Source organism: Bombus pyrosoma, linkage group LG16 (assembly GCF_014825855.1).
Source record: "Bombus pyrosoma isolate SC7728 linkage group LG16, ASM1482585v1, whole genome shotgun sequence".
NCBI classification, from domain to species: domain Eukaryota; kingdom Metazoa; phylum Arthropoda; class Insecta; order Hymenoptera; family Apidae; genus Bombus; species Bombus pyrosoma.
The window spans coordinates 3386427-3408195 of record NC_057785.1 but is presented as its reverse complement, the minus strand read 5'-3'; the positions used below and the strand labels follow the sequence as shown (position 1 = coordinate 3408195).

General features: G+C 35.3%; 4 protein-coding genes across 11 annotated transcripts; 2 read left to right on the top strand and 2 right to left on the bottom strand.

Moving 5' to 3' along the window:
* Nucleotides 1-409: 409 nt before the first annotated feature.
* On the bottom strand, nt 410-3170 carry LOC122576545 (dnaJ homolog subfamily C member 1-like). Its single transcript, XM_043746995.1, has 7 exons — nt 2765-3170; nt 2581-2682; nt 1717-1935; nt 1399-1643; nt 1004-1298; nt 712-930; nt 410-639 (listed from the first exon to the last, which is right to left on the bottom strand). Exons 1-7 carry the CDS (start codon nt 2912-2914, stop codon nt 574-576), a joined length of 1296 nt encoding a protein of 431 aa, XP_043602930.1. The 5' UTR covers nt 2915-3170; the 3' UTR covers nt 410-573.
* A 683-nt stretch (nt 3171-3853) lies between these two features.
* Nucleotides 3854-8726, top strand: LOC122576546 (leucine-rich repeat flightless-interacting protein 2). Of its 4 annotated transcripts, XM_043746997.1 has the most exons (10): nt 3854-4233; nt 4497-4792; nt 5213-5399; nt 5894-6020; nt 6097-6236; nt 6338-6601; nt 6680-6821; nt 6900-7025; nt 7137-7351; nt 7442-8726. In XM_043746997.1, exons 3-10 carry the CDS (start codon nt 5316-5318, stop codon nt 7550-7552), a joined length of 1209 nt encoding a protein of 402 aa, XP_043602932.1. In that variant the 5' UTR covers nt 3854-4233; nt 4497-4792; nt 5213-5315; the 3' UTR covers nt 7553-8726. The 4 variants fall into 4 exon arrangements, with proteins under 4 accessions (XP_043602932.1, XP_043602931.1, XP_043602934.1 ...); XM_043746996.1 differs by lacking the exon at nt 4497-4792; XM_043746999.1 differs by lacking the exons at nt 4497-4792; nt 5213-5399.
* Nucleotides 5458-12269, bottom strand: LOC122576542 (targeting protein for Xklp2-like). 4 transcript variants are annotated; one of them, XM_043746988.1, is made up of 3 exons: nt 11553-12033; nt 9227-11478; nt 5458-5619 (listed from the first exon to the last, which is right to left on the bottom strand). In XM_043746988.1, the coding sequence occupies exon 2, from the start codon at nt 11412-11414 to the stop codon at nt 9273-9275; it is 2142 nt and encodes a 713-aa protein (XP_043602923.1). In that variant the 5' UTR covers nt 11415-11478; nt 11553-12033; the 3' UTR covers nt 5458-5619; nt 9227-9272. The 4 variants fall into 4 exon arrangements, with proteins under 4 accessions (XP_043602923.1, XP_043602924.1, XP_043602922.1 ...); XM_043746989.1 differs by lacking the exon at nt 5458-5619 and adding an exon at nt 12157-12269 and having other exon boundaries at nt 8878-11478; nt 11553-11770; XM_043746987.1 differs by lacking the exon at nt 5458-5619 and adding an exon at nt 12157-12254 and having other exon boundaries at nt 8878-11478; nt 11553-11778.
* Nucleotides 12217-18134, top strand: LOC122576541 (sorting nexin-13-like). Of its 2 annotated transcripts, none has more exons than XM_043746983.1 (10): nt 12217-12370; nt 12989-13101; nt 13174-13273; nt 13346-13432; nt 13561-13685; nt 13757-14318; nt 14386-15951; nt 16174-16362; nt 16446-16660; nt 16733-18134. In XM_043746983.1, exons 2-10 carry the CDS (start codon nt 12989-12991, stop codon nt 17061-17063), a joined length of 3288 nt encoding a protein of 1095 aa, XP_043602918.1. In that variant the 5' UTR covers nt 12217-12370; the 3' UTR covers nt 17064-18134. The 2 variants fall into 2 exon arrangements, with proteins under 2 accessions (XP_043602918.1, XP_043602919.1); XM_043746984.1 differs by lacking the exon at nt 12217-12370 and adding an exon at nt 12382-12863.
* Nucleotides 18135-21769: the final 3635 nt, after the last annotated feature.

The window sequence follows — 21769 nt, the reverse complement described above, 5'->3', positions numbered from 1 at the left end:
ATCTCGAAAAATATTTAAGACGGAATTTGTTTGTACTAGTTTTAACAAGTACAATACAAGTAACTTAGTTTTCAGAGTCTAATATCGACTATATCAATATAATTCATCTATATATGTAGGTTATATTAATAGTAAAGTAAAATGTGTTATACACTTTGGCATGATTACTTTTTACAGCTTGTTTTCAAAGCTAAAACGATACGGCGTATCAGTCTCAGAGAACAGGAAAGTATTTAATTATCATATCTCTTGTCAGTCTTTTCCTCTGAATTAGTTATTAAATTTATTAAATAAATACATTCTCCACAAACATTTAATAATAAAATGATGTAGGAGTAATTGTTCTTTCTTGTGTATAAAGTTTCTTTTTTTTCTTAATTATTCTTAATGCATCATCCTTGTATAAGAGTACTTTTAAGAAATCTTTAATTCACTTTGTAAAGCTTGTACAACAGCTGTGAAATATGTATCATCTTAAGATCGAAAATTATGTTTTTCTTTCATTTTTCTTTTTTGGACTTGATTGGTATTGGACTATACTTTTTGTCGAAGGAACATCTTGTACATGGCAGGCTATTGAGTATGTTGTTTCTTTTTTACTAATTCCACCAATTGTCTATACCTTGCTTGACATTCATCCTTTGGAACGCAATATCGATTATATTAAACATACGTTTGAAAAATGCGTTGTAATATATCTATATACGATACCTTGCTCTTTCCTTCAACGCATTTTGCGATTTTCTCCCATCTATCTATTGATGTGCCTTTAGGATATTTTATAAGAGCCGCTTCTAGAGCTCTTTGTTGTTCTTGACTCCATTCGCTAATGCCTTCTACATTCTCGGCACGAGTCTTTATCTTTTTTGAACGTTCTTCTATAACAGTCTCCTCTGTAGGCGAACCGGGTTTTAATCCTTCGTCTTTTATCTAGCAAGTACCAAAATATTATTCATCAAGAAATTAGAATTAGAATCTATAAAAAAACAGACTAGAAAATAACCTTTTTCGCCATATGCGTAACTTCGGTAACTGTACGGTTCATCGCGTCTGCAATTTTATCCCACCTCTCTGATGTACCACTGGGATACTTCTTCACAAGTTTTATTAATTCTAATATGTCATCATCAGTCCATAATCCCCCAGAAATAGCAGGTTTCTGATAAACGTGATTTGTTTGGTCTTTCTTAAATACTTCTTTAACGCCATTACCGCTTCTTTCTTGCGGAGTGAAACCAGTTCTGCGTCTCCTCGTACGAGATGTGAATTCTGGTTCTGGTTGTTCGTTTTCTTGCATTCTGAAACAGGGCGTATAAATAAATTCTAAGCATACCTAATGGAAGAAAAATATTTGGTAGCAAATAATACGTTTCATTTGAATATCACAGCTTTACTCACAATGCTTCTTCTTCTTTTTGCTTTTTCCTACGTTTTCTTTCTTCCAGTATAGTATTCATTACACGCACGATATCAGGTATGGACAGCGTAAAAGCTATTATCCATCTTGGAAATTGAAATGGGAGAGTGTTCCAAATAGTTGGTGTAGGAATTTTCTCCAAAATGTCTGCCAAATCCGGCACATCCATCTTCCCTTTCTTATTCTTTTTTTGCATTTTCTGAAGTTTACTGCCCAAAACTTGTTCCTGCAACATATATTATGATAAATAGACAAAGCAATTTAACTTCCGTTAGTTTTGAGTAGTTTTTCATACATACATATGTATATCTTTTCTCGAAATATGCGGCCCACGCAACTACATATTGTCCGATGGTAATCAGTAAAAATAAAATTATTCCTAATTCTACAAGTCCCATTTTCCGCACATGGCGGTAATAATACACGGCTGATCGCCAGTTTGGCAATCCATTAACTAGAACATTGTCGTATCGCTGACGTTTCGCAGGATCTTTCAGAATATCATAAACAGCGACTAACTGGAAATGAGAGGAAGATGATGAAAAAGTACTAAATTTATTTCCCTTCAGACATCTAAAATTCTAATCAGGCATCATTTTTTATATAAAGTATCTAAGTACAAATCAGGTATCATAAAAATATAATCATTTATGGCAAATGTGATGGGAAAGTTGTAAAAACTGAGGATGAAGTTGACATTGCCTCAAAAGGTGAATTGAATTTTTCTAACTTTAAGTGATTACAATTTTTAAATTAATGCAAGAAGTGCAAAAATTCAAATAGTATTGTATAGAAGAAAGTCGGTATTTATATAGTATGAAAAAACATATTGCTCAAATTGCTAATTAATTATAATAAAATACAACTATTTAAGATAACATATTATGATCAAAATATCCCATAAAATATGGTTCTAATTATATTATAACTTCTAAAATAAGTTGTAATATATTTAATGTATATCAGAAAATACTGTTAACTTCATCCATATTTTCTAACTTCCACACCACATTTTCCATGAATGATTGTATTTTTATGATACTTATAGAACTTATAGGATGATAAATTAGAATTTTAGGTGCCCGAAGGAGTACAAATTAGGCATTTTTTGTCCTTTATCATTCGAAATGTTTATTTCAGAATTGGGACGACCTGTTACTTACTTTCCTAAACTGTTGCTCTGCATCTTCTGCAGAATTTTTATCTGGATGCAACTGCAGTGACAATCGTCTGAAAGCTTTCTTAATTTCCGAAGCATTTGCGACCTGAAAAATTAATTCATCAACTATTTGTTTTTCATTTAGAAAATTAATTATGTAAATAAGGACAATAAAAAACGAGATAAACCTGCGGGACACCAAGCACTTCGTAGAAATTTTGATTGACCTCCTCGACAACGTCGAATACTTCCAATTCGTCATTGTCCCAAGCATTTGTGACACCGTATACATCGAAAAAGTATAAAATTCGAAAGATCAGTAATAATGACACTCTCATTTTTTTTTATTCGCTAAGTATGTACATTCATATCCGTTGAAAAGCTCCTCCTTTTTGATTCTAGCGCGTTAGTCACTGAAACACTATGCTATAATCATTATTTCACTCGAATTAAATCGATCTTCCGCTAACCAAAGTGTGAAATATGTTAAAATGCTAAGTGCCACATCGCAAATTCAAGTGAGGTTAGATTATGGAAACGTAGGCCGTGTGTATTAAACGCGTCGACGACTGACGATATATAGGAAAAAAATAGAATTTGAACCTGTGTTAGTGTATCTGTTGCACTTAACCAAAGGGTTATTTTCAATTCGCGATTCTACTTTATCAACGGAGGTTACCTATAAAAAATCTTTAGTTTTTTAAATCATTTCTGATTCTTTATCCAAAATTTTACATTGAAGCAAAATTATAGAACCTTTTGAAACATCATTTTCAATTTTACAACTCAAAATGTCTATTAATACGCAAATTCATTCATCTAAAAATGTGCTATATAACATGTGAGAGAATAATTAAAGATTAAATTCAACAAACTGATTGTATGAAAAGGATTATTTTAGGTAATTTTGTTCCATGTATTAATGCAAGTAATCCGTTTAACCTTGATTACCTGGAACAATATGTACAACAAAGTTGCTTAAGATAAGCAAGATTACGGTTTATAAGTTACCTATATAATATATGTATATAGAAATGTCCATGCTGATGTAGGAGATGAAGTCAAATTTATCGAACTGGTTGTATGAAAAAGATTAGTTTAGACAAGTTTCTTCTACATATTAAACCAAATAATTCATTTAATCTTGCGTATCTAGAACAATATGTACAACAAATTTGCTTAAGATAAGCAAGATTACGGTTTGTAAGAGACTGTATTGCCGATAGGAATACTAACGTTAGCGCTATAATATACAGATGACTCCACCAATTTCGGTGATTCGAGGCGCGGCGCACAGTGTGCTTTTGCATTCGCATGCATCACCATCCAGGCTATTCGATCGAAAAATGTGTCTTCCGCTATATTTAAGTGCGACTGCACGCACTGTTTTTACAAGCTTTCGCCTATAGGAGGTAGAAGGTTTGACCGTGAAGTCGCGTGAGCTTAATTTGCAACGATAACTTGGAAAATTCCATGGAACCGTGAATCAACTGAACGGAAACCGCATCGAGTTAATTTCCTGGCCGCAGATGGTCATCGTGGCTCATTCTTCCGATTTCCATTGATTGTATTTATAGTGTCCTCCAGTTTATTTTTGCATGCGGCTCCTTTGAGAAAAAGATGCGCCTATCCGCTGGCTGACAGCGTTTCTCGCGTCGTAAGTCCCTTTAACCATAGGATTTTTAACATTTAGGAGAAGTCGTAGTTGTACAGAGAGAAAAAAGAAATCGAAAGAAAAAGAGAGAGAGAGAGAAAGAGAGAGGGGGAGAGAGAGAGAGAAAAAGACGATTGACGACTACAGTAAGGTCTTATTTGCATGTATTCGGACTGACGTTATGTGTGGGTGTGCAAGTCTATTTAATATATATTGTTGAACGTACGAACTCGATTGCCAGACTCTTTATTTCGTTTCTGTTCTAGATTCGTGATCCTGTGTCTCATTCGTTGTTGTCGTCTTCGTCGTCGTCGTCATCACTGACTTAACGACGAACGCGATTTTTTTTATGGAGGAATCATTTGACGCGTTATAGCACAATAAAAGTGATCCGAACAAATACATTATTAGATCCCACTATGGAGATGTTATTCTTAGCGTGAAAACGTTGTAACGTTAGAAAGACGGAAGACCGTTTTTACCTGTGCTAGATTCTTTTTACAATTCTATTTTGAACCTTCACATGTCGCCGGGTATTGTTAACCTATAATTCGTTGAAAAAGTACGAAGTTTCTCCTTTTGCAGCCTTTAGTTTCGAAATTTTCTAATTTTTGAATATCGGTACTCAGTAATTTTTCCTTTTGAGTCGTTTCAAATATTCAGAGTGATAACCGTTCCATTATCTATTTGTCGTCATTGTCTACATATAAAGCATTTTTGTTGCATAATGAGTAATTATTAGCAGTCTATAACACCACTAAATTATTCTTTGCAACAGTTAAGGCATTATCAGAATGAGTTGTCATTACGAATGAATACCCTTGCAATGTTTGAACGTTAACGCTTCATTTATGTCTGGTTGCATTGCAAACATTCTCCCATCTGTACAGTATATTCAATTGGTCATAATGCGTCTATTAATCATGCTTTAAATCATGCTCACATATTTCTAGCTCTAGCATATTGTCCCTTTGTCCTTTAGTGTGGTGGTTTGTCTTCTTGTACGGTGAAGGACGTGGATCTGCCTAGCAAAAGTCTGCCTGATATTCAAGCAAAATACACATATTAAAGCATTGAATATTGAAATGGAGTCTGCTATAGCTGGGCGTAGGCGGACAACCGCACGACATTCAGCAGAGGATCAGGCTCTCGATCAGATAGCCAAGGAGGTATGGCTTGATTATATTATAATAATGTAACAGAGTAGAGTTTATGAAAAAGATGATATTAAGAACTTTATAATTGTTATATTATTTCAAAACTGTATTCGTTGCCTTAACAGGAAATAAAATAAGATAGTATTGTTGCTATAAGTGTGCTTGACCTTCGGTACTTAAATGTGTGCATGTTTGTAGTAGGTGGGGTTTATATCTTCTTTGATAAGTTTATCTGTAAACAAGAATGTGTAGAGACAATTACTAAATAAGTGAGATATTATATATAGTAAATGTCACAAGTATTCTAATTAATATTTTATCTTTGAATTGTGACTAAATTAAAGTAAGTATTTGTTGATCTAAATTGATATCAGGATCTCGCATGTTATTTTTAATATCATATGTCTAATACAGTGTTTCTATATCATGTGTCAATGTGTTAATAATAAATTGAATGTGAAACTATGTTTTTGGTAACAGGATGGATTTTCCATACATACTTTCAGGCAGAAGCTAGATTAGCTGCTAGAAGACAGGCAAGAGCGGAAGCTAGAGAAATACGAATGCGGGAGTTAGAAAGACAACAGAAAGAGGCAGAGGAAAATGCAGATAGGGTGTACGACATGTGTTCAGGTATCTATCCGAAAAAATTAATTCTACATAAAATGTTAGAAACGAAATAAAACACATTATTTTCGCAATTTTTCAGCTGATGTGAATAGAACAATGAGAGTAACACCTGATTCTGTAAGGTCGTCGCGTCTCCTCACGAATTCTAACAATTTCCAATCCAGTCGAAGATCTTCCGAAGATTCGCTGGAAGATGCTGGCCTAAGCAGAGACCTCAGGGTACTAACATTTTTATCTTGCAATTCATATTACGATAAGAAACACCATGTGTTCGTTTATTTAAATATGTACAAGCCTTCTCCCGAATTTTTCCTTTGCAGTTAGAATTGAAAGAATTTGAAGAAAAATTTAGGAAGGCGATGATAGCCAATGCTCAGTTAGACAATGAAAAATCTTCGTATGCTTATCAAGTCGATCTATTGAAAGACAAATTGGAGGAACTAGAGGAGACGGTTGCACAACTTCGTAGGGAACTTAGAGAAAAGAATCGTGAGTCTGAACAGTTAAAAAGACTCAGTCAGACATTGAAAGACGAGTTAGATGTATGCCATGCACAATTAATAGAAAGAGATACGCTTATACAAGTAAGTAAGCGATAATCTCAAATAAATATATCGTACTTTTCATTTTAATTCTGTAATTAAAAACTAAAATTATTTTAGGAAAACGGTTTAGTTATTGTCGACGATGAAGGAAGTGAAAACGAAGATAATGAAATTGAGAACGGTCCGCGTCCAAGACGAAGAGTACTAGTCAGTACAGAAGCAGCAGAATTATTGCAAAACGCCGGAAAGGGTTCACTAGGTATGCAAAATTATAGAAGATGAAGAATATTTTTGAAATAAAAAGATATATGAAAGAATGTTTTATCATAAATCATAGATGTCCGGCTGAGAAAATTTGCTTCTGAAAAAAAAGAATTGCAAGATGAGATACGACATCTTAGATTGGAACTAGAGGAGACAAGAAATCGTATTAGGTCCGAAAGATCGCCTGGTTCAGTATTAGGTTTGTATACTTACTATAAAATACACCACACTTATATTATAGCATATTATAAAATTTCCTTTTATATTGTTTAGTGTATCTATAATTGTATTTCATAATTGTTTCTTCTAGGTTGCTTATCAGACTCTGAAGATGTGCAACGTGAAGCAAACAAGCTTTTGGCCGATTACAAGTTCAAGCTTCAAAAAGCTGAACAAGATATGTCTACTTTGCAAGCTACTGTAGCCAGGCTAGAAAGTCAAGTAATACGTTATAAGTCAGCAGCAGAGGCATCTGAAAAAGCGGAGGATGAACTGAAAGTAGAAAAGAGAAAGTTACAGAGAGAAGTAAGCGAAAACTCTCTGCGAGTTTTAATACTTTGTAATTTAATTTGAACATTCTCGCCAGATAAATCGGAAAAAATCTGTTTCTTATAGGTCAGAGAGACTCAAGGCCGTGTAGAAGAACTGGAAACGGCAAATTCTCATTTACAGAGGCGATTGGATAAACTTAAAAATGCAAAATCCGCTCTGTTGAAGGAGCTTTGACGGGACGACTTCTTGGGGTCTGTACAATGAGTCTGCCATTTTTCGATTCACTGGGAACCGTGTGCCGATGTTGCCTCACACAACATGAGATACTACTTAACGCATTGAAATATAATTTATGCGAACGGAACACGTACATATAGTAATCGTTACGCGGATTTTACCATGATTTTAATTGATTTTTAATTGTACAATACTGCATACAAGTATGGCATTCCAAAATGGCCACCGCTGTGCAATGGTCTATTGGGATGCCATATTTGGATTAATTATACGCTAAACTGCTGTGAAAAGAAGTCGCTGTTTTATATTCAACACGTTCTTTTCTTTCATTAATTTTTTTTTTTTTTTTGACACTAACAATTATTCTGCATTTCTTAGTAAAAGAAAGAAAAAGAGAAAAAAAAAACGAAGAAAAAGAAGTAACAGCCTTTTCAATGCATTTCAAACACCGAATATTTTTTCGTTATTTTGCGAACAGTTATGGAGTCAATTTGTAATATGTATATTATTTTGAGGAAAAATATTCTGACTCGTGTATTATAAATGGAATTAAATATTTTCCATGCCTTTATTTTTTGAGGCACAATATTTCATGTTACTTTAGTTTTTGCTCATTGGAGCAACTTCGATGGAAACTTGAAGATAACCGTATAATAGTTATTCAGAATAATTTATGATATACGGGTCAATTAAAACACTGCGTACGTCAATGAGTGTAATTTTTGTGTTACATCGAATAATTTATAAACGATATTTCTACAGATACAAAATATTTATAACTCCTACGAGAACCGTGTTAATAGTTAAAGCTAGAATTTCGAATGGAAGCAACCAATCTACAATATTCATTTTTTACTATCGATCGTCTACTGTGAAATCTTGATAAACGTTTTTAATTTTTTATATCGTATTGTCGTATCTAAAAAATCGATATTAGATTGTATGCCGAATAGAATGATAAAGATAACTGGAACATCTGAAATTTATAAAAGAAAAAATATTCCTGCTGATTGTGGTGTTAAAGTTGTTAATGATAGCATTTTTGATCGATTGAATTGTCTGCAAAACTGAACTTTTTATTCCTCTGACTGATGCGAAGCAAAAGAAAGTAGATGTATGATAGTGTGGTCTTTGTACATTCGAAATAAATTAAACTATGTTGTTGAAGCTATATAATATTCTTGGTATATAAATTTATTATATATATTTTATGTGATATAAAAGAGAAGTACTAGAAAAGTCATTTACATCCTTATCAATTAGAGATACATATGAAAAAAGTAATCCAGCAAATCAAAAAAATAATGAAATAACATCTCATTTATGTCATATACAGCTAATACAAGTTATTTTCAAATTTATAGCGAATCATAAAATATTTAATTACATTCAATCGTCATTTCTAAGTGTAAATATGTATAAATCGTTTAGTTTTCTTTTTAATTTGTTTTTTTTAGCATTTAAATTATCTACACGGTAAAAATAAAAATTTTCAGTTTTAGATACAAAATTACAAAAAAAAAAAAGATACAGTTTTTTTATTGTGATCCGAAGCTCGATTGCACTATTCTTCATAAAAAAATTACTTTATTATGATACTGTATACGAGAGTTCAAATATTTGCTATAACTCAAAGAAGTATTATCTAACAAATCATGTCGTGTTACTTACATATAGTCAATACATAATTAACTTGTATATTGTATGTTGATTAAAATTAAGAAACAGCTTTTGCTTTGTTTCTAATTCCCAATGCAGGGCTTTGTGGATTGGTTATAGGCTTGGTTGATTTTACAATATTTATAGGTTTATATATTGGCATTGGTCTAGCTTTCACCTCTGCCATTTTGCGCAGCTCTGCTCTTTCCATTTTTTCTTTCAATAATTTATTCTTTTCTTCCTGCATTTTCTTTGCTCCAAATTCCTGCTCCCTCTTCTTGATTTTGTCATCAAATTCGTTCCTTTTTTGAACTCTTTTCATTGTATTTAATTCAACTTTATCAACCTTGTTCTGGACATTGTTTAATTTTTTATTTTTAGTATCTATTAAGCTTGTGCTGGTTCTATTTATTATCTCCTTCTTTCTAGTGCTTATGTCCGTTAATGTATTGTTCATAATATTAGGCTGCTTATTTTCTTGGTTTCTGTAACTTTTTATTTGTCTGTTTCCAAGTTCCTTAGAGCCACATACCTTGTCCTTGCTTCGTATATTATCTTTAGATAAACCATGAATCACAACAGGTTTAAAGTTTGGAACAGGATTGGCATGGAATACTCTAACCTTTTTATCCTGTTCCTCCAACTGCTTAATAAATTCTTCTTTCTTCTTAGCAAGGAATTTGTTTCTTTCTTCAAAACTAAATGGACATGTAGCTATTGTTCTCCTCTTTGAACTCTGCTCTTTAACTGTATTTGTTGGCTTTAGAAATTTAGGTGCGGGTCTTGCATGAAACTCTGTCTTTACTTTATTTACTTCCTGAGTGTGTAAATTTTTCAGTTTTTCATCCTTTCTCATCTGAAATTCCTTGTTGCGAGTGTTAGAATTGAATTTTGTGTCTTTTGTGTTATCTGCAACAACTTCTACACAAGGATTTTCCTTCTTAGAGGAAATACTTGAGCTACTAGTGGAATGAGTGATGGGAACAACCTTTTTGTGTTCCGTGGCATTTGTATTCTGTTGCAAATTTAGGGATGGTCCTGCTGTATGACGTGTTCTCTTAGACTGAGTCAAATGAAACTCTTCCGTAACTGTAGTTGGCTTTTTAGGTACTTTTTTCAATACTGACGGACCCTTTAAGATATTAATTGGTACAGGATTTGCTTTGATTTGATGCTTCTTCATTTCTTCAACCTCCAACTCCTCTCTTTCTTGTTGACTCAAGATATTACCTCTTCTCCTTCTCTGTTTGCATCTTAATGCAGGAGAAACTGGATAAGTGAGCTTCAGCGGTGATCGTTTCAATTTCATCAATGGACCAGGCTTCATATCCTTGTTACTGAGAGTACGGAATCTCTGAGGTGTTCCATTTTGGAACTTAGAAATCGCCTCTGCTAAACTTACAAATTGATTTGAACGTTTTCGATTCTTTATCATCCTTGTTATACGATATTGACAAGTAAGTACCTTTGGTTGTGATTTACCCAATGAGTGTCGTTTTTTATTAAATAAATTGGATTCTTTTTTTGAAAGTGATGCAATTTTATAAGATAATCTTTTCTCTGAAAGATTATCTTTTGCTGAAGTATCAACTTTTGATTTTGTTACTAATTTATCTTTATTTTTTGCAAATGCAGTTTGTAAAGCATTTTTCTTTTCCATATCATTGCCCTGAATATCTTTCAATGAAGACTTACCAAGAACTGTGGTCTTTGTCTTTAACATACGCTGCTTAATCCTCTCAGGCAAAGCCTTTTTAATTTTATGATTTGCCATTGATACTTTAAATTCAGTGGTCAAATCTGTTATTGATATATTCCATGTCTGATGAATCTTGCTGGACCTTTCATCTAGCTTTAAGTCATTCATAGCTCTGTCTAATTGATGATCCTCCTTAATTTTCTCTACAGAATGCTTTTTATTTTCATGAGGTATAAAATATACTATATTACAATGTGCAGAAGTTTCTGATTCTAAACTGTCATCAAACTTTGTTTCATTGACAGATTGCTCATTTTTGCTTTCTTGCATATATGAGAAAGATGAAGTGGAATTAATGGTAGATTTCAAAAGTATTTGAGGATCGTGCACCTCGTGTTCTTTTTCGAAATAACTATCACAACAAACCTGAGGGCTACGTGTAAAATCTGCCCACTGTGGAGCACAACAGTTGTCCATTATATCAAAAAAATTTGAATTCATGGATTAAATTTTCAAATAAGTATTACAATAAACTATCGTAAGGTGGATATTATTCAAACACAATCTACAAAAAAAGCGCGAGGATAATAGAAAAACTTAAAAACGTTATTCTATTTATATATTAAAGTTTATATGTACCTTTGAAATATGTAGCAAGCAATTAAGCTGCAATTTTTACACGATTTCGTGCAATTAAACGTTTATCTGGTCCAGTAGTTCTTTCACAATTCTTTAACTAACTAATTTTATAAAAAAAACTTCTTTCCAGGATATTTACTTTTCAAACACCGAAAATCCTGGTAACTGGTCAACGTAGACGTTGACGAATTTAAGTTTGAAATTTTTTGACCTTCCATCTAATTGGCTGGAAATAATGTACATAATATAAAAGTTAAAGATCTCTATTATTCCTATAAGAATTTTATTCATTATTGTACGTTAAAGTTGGCAATATTAGTATATAGTGACTTAACGCTCAGTGACTGTTACATGAAAAGGTGCCATAGAAAATAACTGCGCACCTTACTGCGCAGAATAATTTTTCCGCGGAAAAACAAAAAAAGGTGAGACATGGATAAAACAGTTCGAGAGGAAAGGAAGATTTGAAGTAGCATTTCGAATCGTTTTTATCTTCCTATATTTTGTTTTGTTCACTCTTAACTAGATAGGATATTTGATGAACTTATTACTTGAGTTAAGATTTTCGTGAGTCACTGTAAATTGTAAAGAATTAAGTAATTACGTAGGATGTATAAAGTTGGCGCGCGGAAGCGCCCCTAACATCCACATACGGAATTAACCAGACATGTCGTCGGACGTATTTGTTGGATTAATGTTCGCCTGCAAAGATGTAAATAAACTGTTGGTTAGCTGACCAGTTTCGTGCGATGAATCGTACGAGGACCGCAATATGTGCGTAGCTGTATGTACACAACCGTCTATCCGGCAATCCAAAGGTAGGGGCCCAAGAATGGCGCCCGCGCGTGTGCAATGATCAACTTTACTGTAGCAGACGGAACATATTGCTTCGTCGACGTTTATTTCTGTTTTGATGTGCGCAAATTCTTTACTGGGCACGCACTGGTTCATCAAATAATTCTGCTCCAACATTTCTATCAAAATTATATCTATCCCATGAAATTTCCATTTTGGGAGATCCTCCACCATCTCCTGTCACTATCTATTCTCCTGTCTATTTACTCAAACGTGGACTTCCGATTTGTGATGCAAACGTCAATGTGACAATTGTTGAATGATACACTGTAATATGGTATCACTATCAAGTCGATTCGATAAGTTAAAGTGGAGAGTGACATTTGAGTGAAACTTAATGTGTCCAGTAAGAATTCATAAAAATTCTTTATGAAAACTCAATCTCGCGATAATGCGAGAAGAGAACTATATTTCACGTCCGATCATTGATAAGGACCATCGAATAGGGAATTTCCAGTAATGTATATTCTTTTTCGATTATCTTGAATCAGAAGTTATTATTAAACTTTCTTGTGATACTGCCATCTTATTCTGACATCTTCTTTACTAATGACCATTTAAGCAGCTTCAAATTTTTGCAGATGAACGTTCCACTATATGGACTTCTTGGAGTTGCGGCTGCTCTACTCATATATATTATTGGAATTGGAATGATCCTGAAGCTGTTTATTTGTCTGCTAGCCTTAATTTTAGGGTATGATTCACTTTCTTTTAAGATCTTGATGTTGAAAACATTGATATTTCTATCTATTTAATTTTGTTGTAGAATAATCACATGTATATATAGAACATATGGTGCAAACCTTGACAATGCAGTTAAGTCTGAAAGGGAAGACTTAAACAAGAAGACTGAAAAGTTACGGCAGGTGATTACATATTAAACAATACGACTGGATTGATTACCATGGTGCTTAAAGATGCATTTCTTTTTGTTTTAGTATATTCTAGATCTATCCACCCAGAAGATGACCTTTACTTTAGATAGAAGAATCACTGGGAGCCGTATTATTGACGAATCCCTGCAAGTACATAGTCGATTTAAAAACTTTTATTGCCTTTGTGTACTCCAACATGAAATATATTATATAGTATATAATAATATATAATATATATAATAAGAGTAACATACGATTTGCGGTTTTTCCCTATGTAGGAAATACTAGATTTCGTTATCCGAGATTATGTGGAACCATGGTACAGCATTATTACAGACGACGAGGAGTTTATATATTCTGTTCGGGACACTGCTCAGAAAATAGCAATCAACATTGCAAATCGGTACATAAAGCATACAATTCGATAAATCTTTTTTGCTTCATTCCCTTTTAAGAAAATCATCTTTTCATTAGGGTGAAAGGTGTAGATTGGGTACCATACTTAACCACGCGCCTTGTGGACGATGCAGCTTCCCATGTTAGGCTCTATCGACAGGCAAGAGCGAGGATAAAGCAGCTTCGAGCCAAGAAACTGCAGAAAGGTAGTGCCAGCTCAAGCACTTCCAGTGGCACACCTAAGAAGACACCCACGCATAGACGAAATAAAAGTGAAACGGATGTCTCTTGGTATTCCCAGTCTAAGTTCTACATTCCCAATTTATCTTCCCTCACGGAACCAATCGAAAGTAACGAGGAGAAAGAAGAGGAATCGCTGGAAAAGATATTTTTCGACCTGGAGGTGCAAATGGAGAATGATTTAATCTGCAGGGACCTGGTGTGCACTAACAGCACTCAGGAACTTGAATTTTTAGGAGAGATATCTGAAATTCTATTATATCTTGTACTACCAAAAGGAGACTTCGATTGTTTGACTGTAAGATTTATTTTAAGGGAGTTATTAGTGAATGTGATTATTAAACCATTGTTGGATCTATTCTCCGATCCTGATTACATTAATCAGGCGTGTATATGGCTGGTAAGTATATTAGAAGATCGTTTTAAACAGCAAGAAACGAATTATGCTTATAATCTTGCATTTTCAGTGCGCTAAGGAAGGTGGCTTACCCAGCGATGTGTTTTTAACGGTGATCAGAGTGACGGATAGCTTAGATGAATTAACGGCGACGAAAAATATAGTTTGTAAAGAAATAGCTCATCTTCGTTCTAAGGATTCTGGAGGAGAGGATGATCTGTCGGTGAAACAACAATTGAATAGTTTACTCTACGTAAAGAAGATTTTGGAAACCAGGATTATCGGGATGCAGGAGGGACTAGAGTCAGAGACCGACTTAATCGGTACTCAGCCCGATTGGAACAGGCTACTGATGCCTGGACAGAAGTTAGTGAATTTACCCCTAGATGAGCTATTGAAGAATAATATCGCGTTGAGTTACTTCATCGACTATATGACCTCCATAAATGCAGAATCGTACCTGTTCTTTTATCTAAATATCTATGGCTGGAGGGTATCGGCAGAGCAACAGATATCCAACATAGAATTGCAGAAGTTGCACGCGGCTCAAGCAACTCCTAGTCTCATAGGTACCAAGCGTAAAAATACAGATCTGGAAAATTTAAAAGAAGCAGCTATCAAAATCTACCAGCAGTACCTCAGCGACAAGGCATCTCCAAAGTTACAACTGGACGATGCCTTGGTAAAGACTTTGTTAACCAGAATAAAAACTGAGTCTGTGAAAGAAATATGGTTCGACGATCTTAGAGCTTGTTGCTACGAAAAATTACAAAACGAGGATCGATTTCTGCCAGGTTTTAAAAGATCCAAGGCTTACGTAAAACTTCTCGCGGAATTGGATCTTTTGAAAGATCCAACATCTGAAGAAGATACAAAATCTTTGGATAGTATCAGTTTGTCGAGTACGAATAATGAACTGGAGACTCTGGATGAGATGTCTGAAATATACAAAACCGAGGATACTAAACCGGCTGAATTAAAAGATAGTAAGTCGAAATCTAACTCTTCGACGAGTTTGGCCAGCATCGTTGAGCCAAACGAGGACAGACCGGTTGAATCAGATTCTTCGATCAACATTAGGACCATGAAGAGTATGAGGAAGGCGATTAGCATTGATACGGACCACATTAACGAGGGTAAAGATGTCTCTTTTTATCTAGAATCGAATTCAGAACAATTTGTTAAATTAGATGAGAACACTTATGATCAGAATGCCATTAAGAAGTTGCAACAGGGAAAATTCGAAATTACGGCCAAGATTATCGAGACTGGAATAGTTAATGATCGTGGGAAAACTTATGGTATCTACGCAGTAGCCGTGACCAAGAATTACGATTCAGGTTACCAAGAGAAGTGGCACATTTATAGGAGATACTCTGATTTTTACAATCTTCATCAAAAGATTAAAGAAAAGTACTACGATTTGGCGAAAATTCCTTTTCCAGCGAAGAAGGCTTTTCATAATATGGAAAGAACCGTTTTGGAAAGAAGAATGTTGATGTTGAACGCCTGGTTGCATCAATTAACGAAACCAGCTGTCGTCGAAGGACATATGGGTCTACAGAATTTGTTACTGAACTTTTTGGAGCAGGGGGATTACGATAAAGGTGTTACTGGTGGACAGATATCTAAAACGGTAATTATAATCATTATACAGGGTGTTTTAGTCAACTGGAACAAGCGGTGTCTTTAAATCAATTGTAAATAGAAAAAAATATAAGAATTTTGTATTAAATGATAGTAGTAATTAAATGCATGATATTTTATTTAAAGTGTTCTGTTTGCCTGGTACACTCTGTATATACAAGTAAGATTGTAAGAGGATTATACAAGGTATTTAATCTTCGATTTAATACAGATAGATACTCTGATGAATCCATTGAAAACGTCAATGAAAACGGTAACTCAGGCAGTGAAAACTATGCCGGATAATATGCTAAATACGGTAGATGGAGTTATGGACAATATAAGTAAATTTTTTGGCAATCCAAAGAAACCCAATGCCTTTTATGAGAACACCAAAGTTAGTGCTAGTCTGGATGTGGAGGTGCTTATTTACCTTTTAGATCAGTATGTAGTAACCACATGGTATTTAAATATGTAGCACATCTTAATTTCATTTTATTTTAGACCAACGACAACATTCCCTTACGAATAATGCTACTATTGATGGATGAAATCTTTGACTTAAAAGTGAGAAACCAATGGCTCAGACGACGAATAATAACGTTACTCAGGCAGATCATTCGCACTATGTTTGGGGACATAGTAAATCGAAGAATAGTCGAGTACGTTTCCCTATTAACGAGTCCAGCCAGGGTAGCTGGTTACTTAAAATTATTTAAGTAAGTAACCCTATATTTTGTCACATGGAATTAAATAATTAACGTTATTTGACTAATTATTCGACTGTACAGGAACAGTTTCTGGCCAAACGGAATTAAAGCCGAAAAGAAACCACCCAGGGATGCAGAAACGAAGAACAGAACAAGGGTAGCAGCCAAGGTTGCACTTTTATCCTGTCTTTCGGATGAATTGAAACATATCATTGGTAGTGAAACAACCAGGAGAGGCCTTCTGAGAGTGTTTGAGTTGTTCCAGCGACCTGTGCTCAACAGAAGACTTCTGTACGCACTTCTAGAAGGAATTGTAGAGACTCTGTTCCCTCAGAACAACTTGGTGGACATTTTTCGAAAACTCTACTCGGTTTCACCAAGGTTACAACAAAGAAACTTTCAGAAAACATAAGATCTGATAATTCTATTCAGCATATTTTGGAGTTAGGAATGCCTACGAATCTCTTCATCGAATACTATCTGCACCAAAGACTTTGAACAGAATAGTGAAATGGAGGATGACTGTTTACCAGCTCTTGAGTGAGCAGTTGATTTCTCAAAAATGAATGAGAGGAGAAATCATATTGTCGAGTAAATATTTTATAGAGGAAGTTAGGGGAACCAATACTCACGCCTATAAATTTTATCTATAGATGAATTGTAAAATACAAAGGACGAATTTCCTTAATCGATGCTCAACTGGAAGATTACCTAAAAACTCGTTAGGGGTAAAGTGATTATGTACATTATTATCTCGAGCAGCCAATTTCATTGCAATAAACAAGAGAAGGAAAGATGGAAGTAGTCATTTTTCAAACTGGGAACAATTTGAAAGTTCTGTAGAGAAAAAGAATTTCTAAATTATACTCTCAATTTCTATTAATATGTATATTCGAATAAAATAAGCGCAGTAATCCAGTGGCCAAATAAGTCTAATAAACTATTTACACAAATTAATTCGAGCACTTTAATCGAGTTTTGCTGGTAGGTTACGGAACATTTCACAAATCTCTCGAATATCTCGTAGAGACACGCGTATTTAAGAAGATTATGCATTCCAATTTGCATTTTAGCAATGTACTTCATAAAAGAACACTTTTTACATGTGTACTAGAAGACCAACTTTTTCATGATGGTGTTATTCTTTAATGTACAAACCGTCGCGAAAATGCAATACTTAATTCGCCGAAAGATCTTCAATGTATCGTGCCATTTCAAACCTACACGTAGCAAGGACAAAAGCAAGTAAAACTAAGTTTCTATTTATTCGAATTTCTTTGAAGAATTTCTTCGGACAGCTATAAGTTTGTAAAATCTTAATTTAATTCTCCTGTCGTTAACGAATGTAATTATTCTTAACGATAGTGTAAAATTGTTGTAAATGTCGTACAATTGTATATATACATGAACGTTATTTCTATCGTGTTGAAGCGCCATATCTGTCATCGTTTACTTATTATTAAAGGAATTGTTTATAAATCGATACTATTTACTCTCTTCTCACATCCCTACCTTTTCTCTCTATAGAAAAATTATGGAGATTCATATCATATACATTCTCAGAAAGATTCAGTAAGCCTCAATTTTTTTTCCACCTAAAAATAAAAATACATTTTTTCTCTAAAACGTATATAATTTTTCAAGTTAAATTAAAACAAAATTAATATTTTTCCAAGAACAAGGGTAAACATTTAGCATGAAAAAGAATTGCAAGAATAGAGTGAGATTTATGTGTGGTAACTCTTCCGCAAAGTCGGAAGTTTTCAAGTTTTCATGGCCAAATATGGATTATTAATTTTGCCAGCTATGCTGGAAGATCGAAGAGATTAACTGGGCTCGTATTTCAAAAGCCGCGACAAAGAAACTAGTTAATTACTACGAATCAATTAATCGTGGCCATTAGTAATAGCGTGGGGGGGGGGGGGGAATTCGCGACAAGAAAAGAGAAAAGAGTGAGCAAAAACAAAGAAACTTTATTATCGAAGGCCTGCTGCTGCGAGACTAGGGGAAGTATATTAGGAAAAAAAGAGGGGGCCGGGTACAAGAGCATCGTCTCATCGTTCACATCGTTGTTCGCCTCATACGGGGACATTTTGCCCGAGCAGAAAGAGGGGGTCTCTCTGAGGGCTTTCAGCTTCCGAAGAAGGGGTGGGGGCCGGACCAGACCGGGCCATTTTAGTCCTTACAAATTTCTCTTCATTCATCAGCCTCTTCATCATCAACTTCCTTCCTTGAATTTCTCTTAATAGTTCAGGAGAACTATTATTCATTCATCATTAGGAAATGACGATCGTCTTAAGCGTCTAAAAATAAAGTTGGATTAACCTCCAACTAATACTTCCTTGCCTGCTCCGCTATATATATCACTTTATCATTTGCACAATTTTGAGAATTTTCAATTATCAAGGATGTTCCTCTTACTTTTGATGCAAATTACTCTAGTAGAGGGTTGGAGGGACCTCTTATCCCCTTAAGAACCCCATCCTCCCCAACCTCCCGAACCCGGAACCTCCAATCCAATCCAGATCATGGGTTCAGCCACCAGGCCGCTGAAAACGAACCTCCTCTATCCATTGTGGCGAAAAGAATTGGCGGTGGTGCGTCTAGCGCATTTTCAGAAGGGGTTCCAGAGCAGCGGTCGGCCCCCGGGCTCTCTCCGCGCGAAAGAAGAGGGGAAACGCATCGTCAGAGGCGTACACAGCCGGGCAACGACTACCGAACGACGTACTAACGAAAGAAAATCGATATGCATGATTCACGCAAGCGAGAGAGGACGCCTCGAAGGGGGCCGGGGGACAGGGGTACGCAGGGGTGGGTATACACACGGTGAAAGGCTGTAGGAGAGGCAACGGAGGGGAAGGGAGAACGGAGAGCCACTCTTCTCCCTTCGTGCTCCCTTTTGCCGCGAACCAAGGGGACGGAGAGAGCTGTATCAGGCTGTATGTGCGATCAACACACGTAATTCTATACAAGCACACGAGGAGGGGTATTCTTACAATGCTACCCCCTCGGTCACTCGATCAGTCGTGTCCAGAGTCCCATGCTCGTTGCGAACCTTCGTGGCTCTCCTCGTCGACATTCTCGCGTGTCTTCCTCGTTTTCCATGTTTATTTCCATTTGTCAATTTTACGCCCGTTGTTTCTCCTTTCGATCATTTCCAGGATCTATAGCAGTTCCACACGTCACGGGGGTTTTAGTGATGGTTTTCGTCGAATGCGTCGTCGTCGACACGTACAAGCTACGTCCAGTGCGCGATCGCCGGTTATCCCGCGTTCCTCATTCGATTTTGAGAACTGATATCGATATTCAGAGGACTGTATATACCTCCTCAGTGCATGTGCTGGTGTTTACAGTGGTGACTGCCTATGATAGAGAACCGATGAGTTGCCTTCCACTTTTCTTCTACGGCGTCAGAGAGTAAGAGCATCCTGTAGGATATGATCAGCTTTAATGACAGGTAAAAGGATTTCAGAGTTGTTAAAATTTGTGGATTGTTATATGAACTGTGCTATGGAGACTTTCTGACCGTATCATTGATCCGTTTGGTCAATGATAATGAGAAAGTGACTTTTTGACAATTCCTTTGTATTTCTTTTCATGAAAACTTCTTATCTTTTTTTTTTATTGTAAACAAAATTTCCAAATTATGGAACTGTTTAAAAATGAAGTTGTACTTAGCTAGAATTGCAATTACATACCTTTCGCAAATGAATCTCTCCTTCTTTTATTCAACTTTAATTTATGTTACGAAAAGTGTTTAATTCTTTTTACGTCAAGTATTCTGTCACATATTTCTATAGGAGGATATACTATAATCTGAGCATGCAACTGCACCGCTTTTTCGCGTTGAGGGTGGCTCGGGGATTTCGATGCGAGGCTAGCAACGTGAGGCATCGAGACGCATCTAAAATTCTATTATCGTCACATTTCTGTAAAACCGTTGATCGTCAGCTCTATCCTATTAATTCCAATTATTTATCGATTAATTATTTTTAATACTACCTGTTGCTATATCCATAGAAATCCTTCCATTCTTACTTTAAAAAAAAATGGTCCTTTTTAGTCAAAGCTACCACTTCAAATTCCTTCCATTTTTAGTACACAAAACGGTTTTCGCAACTTTACCTTAAAATATTAGTTTAAAGAAAGCACGAAACTTCCAAGATGTTGTTCATAAATTCCTTAAAAGTTGGATTCGTACAAAAACAGATGGCTCCGATAGACTAGACAATTTGGGGATCTTGATCGTTTGGTTAATTCCAAAAAATCGGGCCGATCGTTCTGGAAGCTGCGCGCATCCGCCTCACGGCGTCGATTTTTCTCGCTTAATTCACGCCACCGATACCAGGTCGACGTGTAACGCAAGAGAATAAAACGAGAAAACGATGCCGGGCTGCGGTCAGCTGGGTCTGGTTCCGAAACAAGATACGCCTGGGACTTAAAATAAACAAACAGTAATATGCCACGAACCGAATAGAAAAGCTAGTCGATCTACTATCGATCTCTAAAAGAGCAAATGGAACTGTACGACGTGCCCACTTGTCGCAAAGGAAGTTAGATTACGACTATATTATGTTAATAATCCTGAAGAATAGTGATTAGAAGACGGAATAGTATGAAAGAAATTTTTGGAACGCGATTCGATCGAGGGTGAGATAGGAACTTGGATCGATATCTCGGTTGGAACGCGATGGTAGAGCCACTATTTACGGGGGAGACCATCTGTATGGGGTGGCTGTTGGTCCACCGTCAAAGAATCCTCCTCGTGAATCCGATTCGCTCTTCCTTTCTGAAACAGAACGTATTCTTTCAGAAATATATATATACAATATCCTTTGTTATCTGTCCCAGCAAAAACTTTGGGTTTTTATAGTCATAAACTTTTCAAAACATGATCAATCTTTTAACGAAAATATATTTTCTTCTATTATCTAATATTATATATTGAAAATCCATGTAAAATCGATCATTTTTATAAAATAAAGTCTAATTTCATGAAAATAGTGAAATAGACGCAACAAACATTCTAGAATGTGTCCAATTCGATACTAATCTAGCGACCTCCCCTTCTGAATGATGTACGGGAGAAATTATAGCATCTAGCAAGGGTAGAATCAC

Bases quoted from the DNA above. Each gene is read 5' to 3' on its own strand.
- LOC122576545 (XM_043746995.1), bottom strand. From the start codon at position 2,914: ATGAGAGTGTCATTATTACTGATCTTTCGAATTTTATACTTTTTCGAT. The intron at 1,644-1,716 runs GTATGTATGAAA...TATATGTTGCAG, and splicing joins TCGAGAAAAGATATACATAT to GAACAAGTTTTGGGCAGTAA. The intron at 931-1,003 runs GTTATTTTCTAG...GGTACTTGCTAG, and splicing joins TTACGCATATGGCGAAAAAG to ATAAAAGACGAAGGATTAAA.
- LOC122576546 (XM_043746996.1), top strand. From the start codon at position 5,316: ATGGAGTCTGCTATAGCTGGGCGTAGGCGGACAACCGCACGACATTCA. The intron at 6,602-6,679 runs GTAAGTAAGCGA...AAATTATTTTAG, and splicing joins AAAGAGATACGCTTATACAA to GAAAACGGTTTAGTTATTGT. The intron at 7,352-7,441 runs GTAAGCGAAAAC...TGTTTCTTATAG, and splicing joins AGAGAAAGTTACAGAGAGAA to GTCAGAGAGACTCAAGGCCG.
- LOC122576542 (XM_043746989.1), bottom strand. From the start codon at position 11,414: ATGAATTCAAATTTTTTTGATATAATGGACAACTGTTGTGCTCCACAG.
- LOC122576541 (XM_043746983.1), top strand. From the start codon at position 12,989: ATGAACGTTCCACTATATGGACTTCTTGGAGTTGCGGCTGCTCTACTC. The intron at 13,102-13,173 runs GTATGATTCACT...ATTTTGTTGTAG, and splicing joins CTGCTAGCCTTAATTTTAGG to AATAATCACATGTATATATA. The intron at 14,319-14,385 runs GTAAGTATATTA...TTGCATTTTCAG, and splicing joins ATCAGGCGTGTATATGGCTG to TGCGCTAAGGAAGGTGGCTT.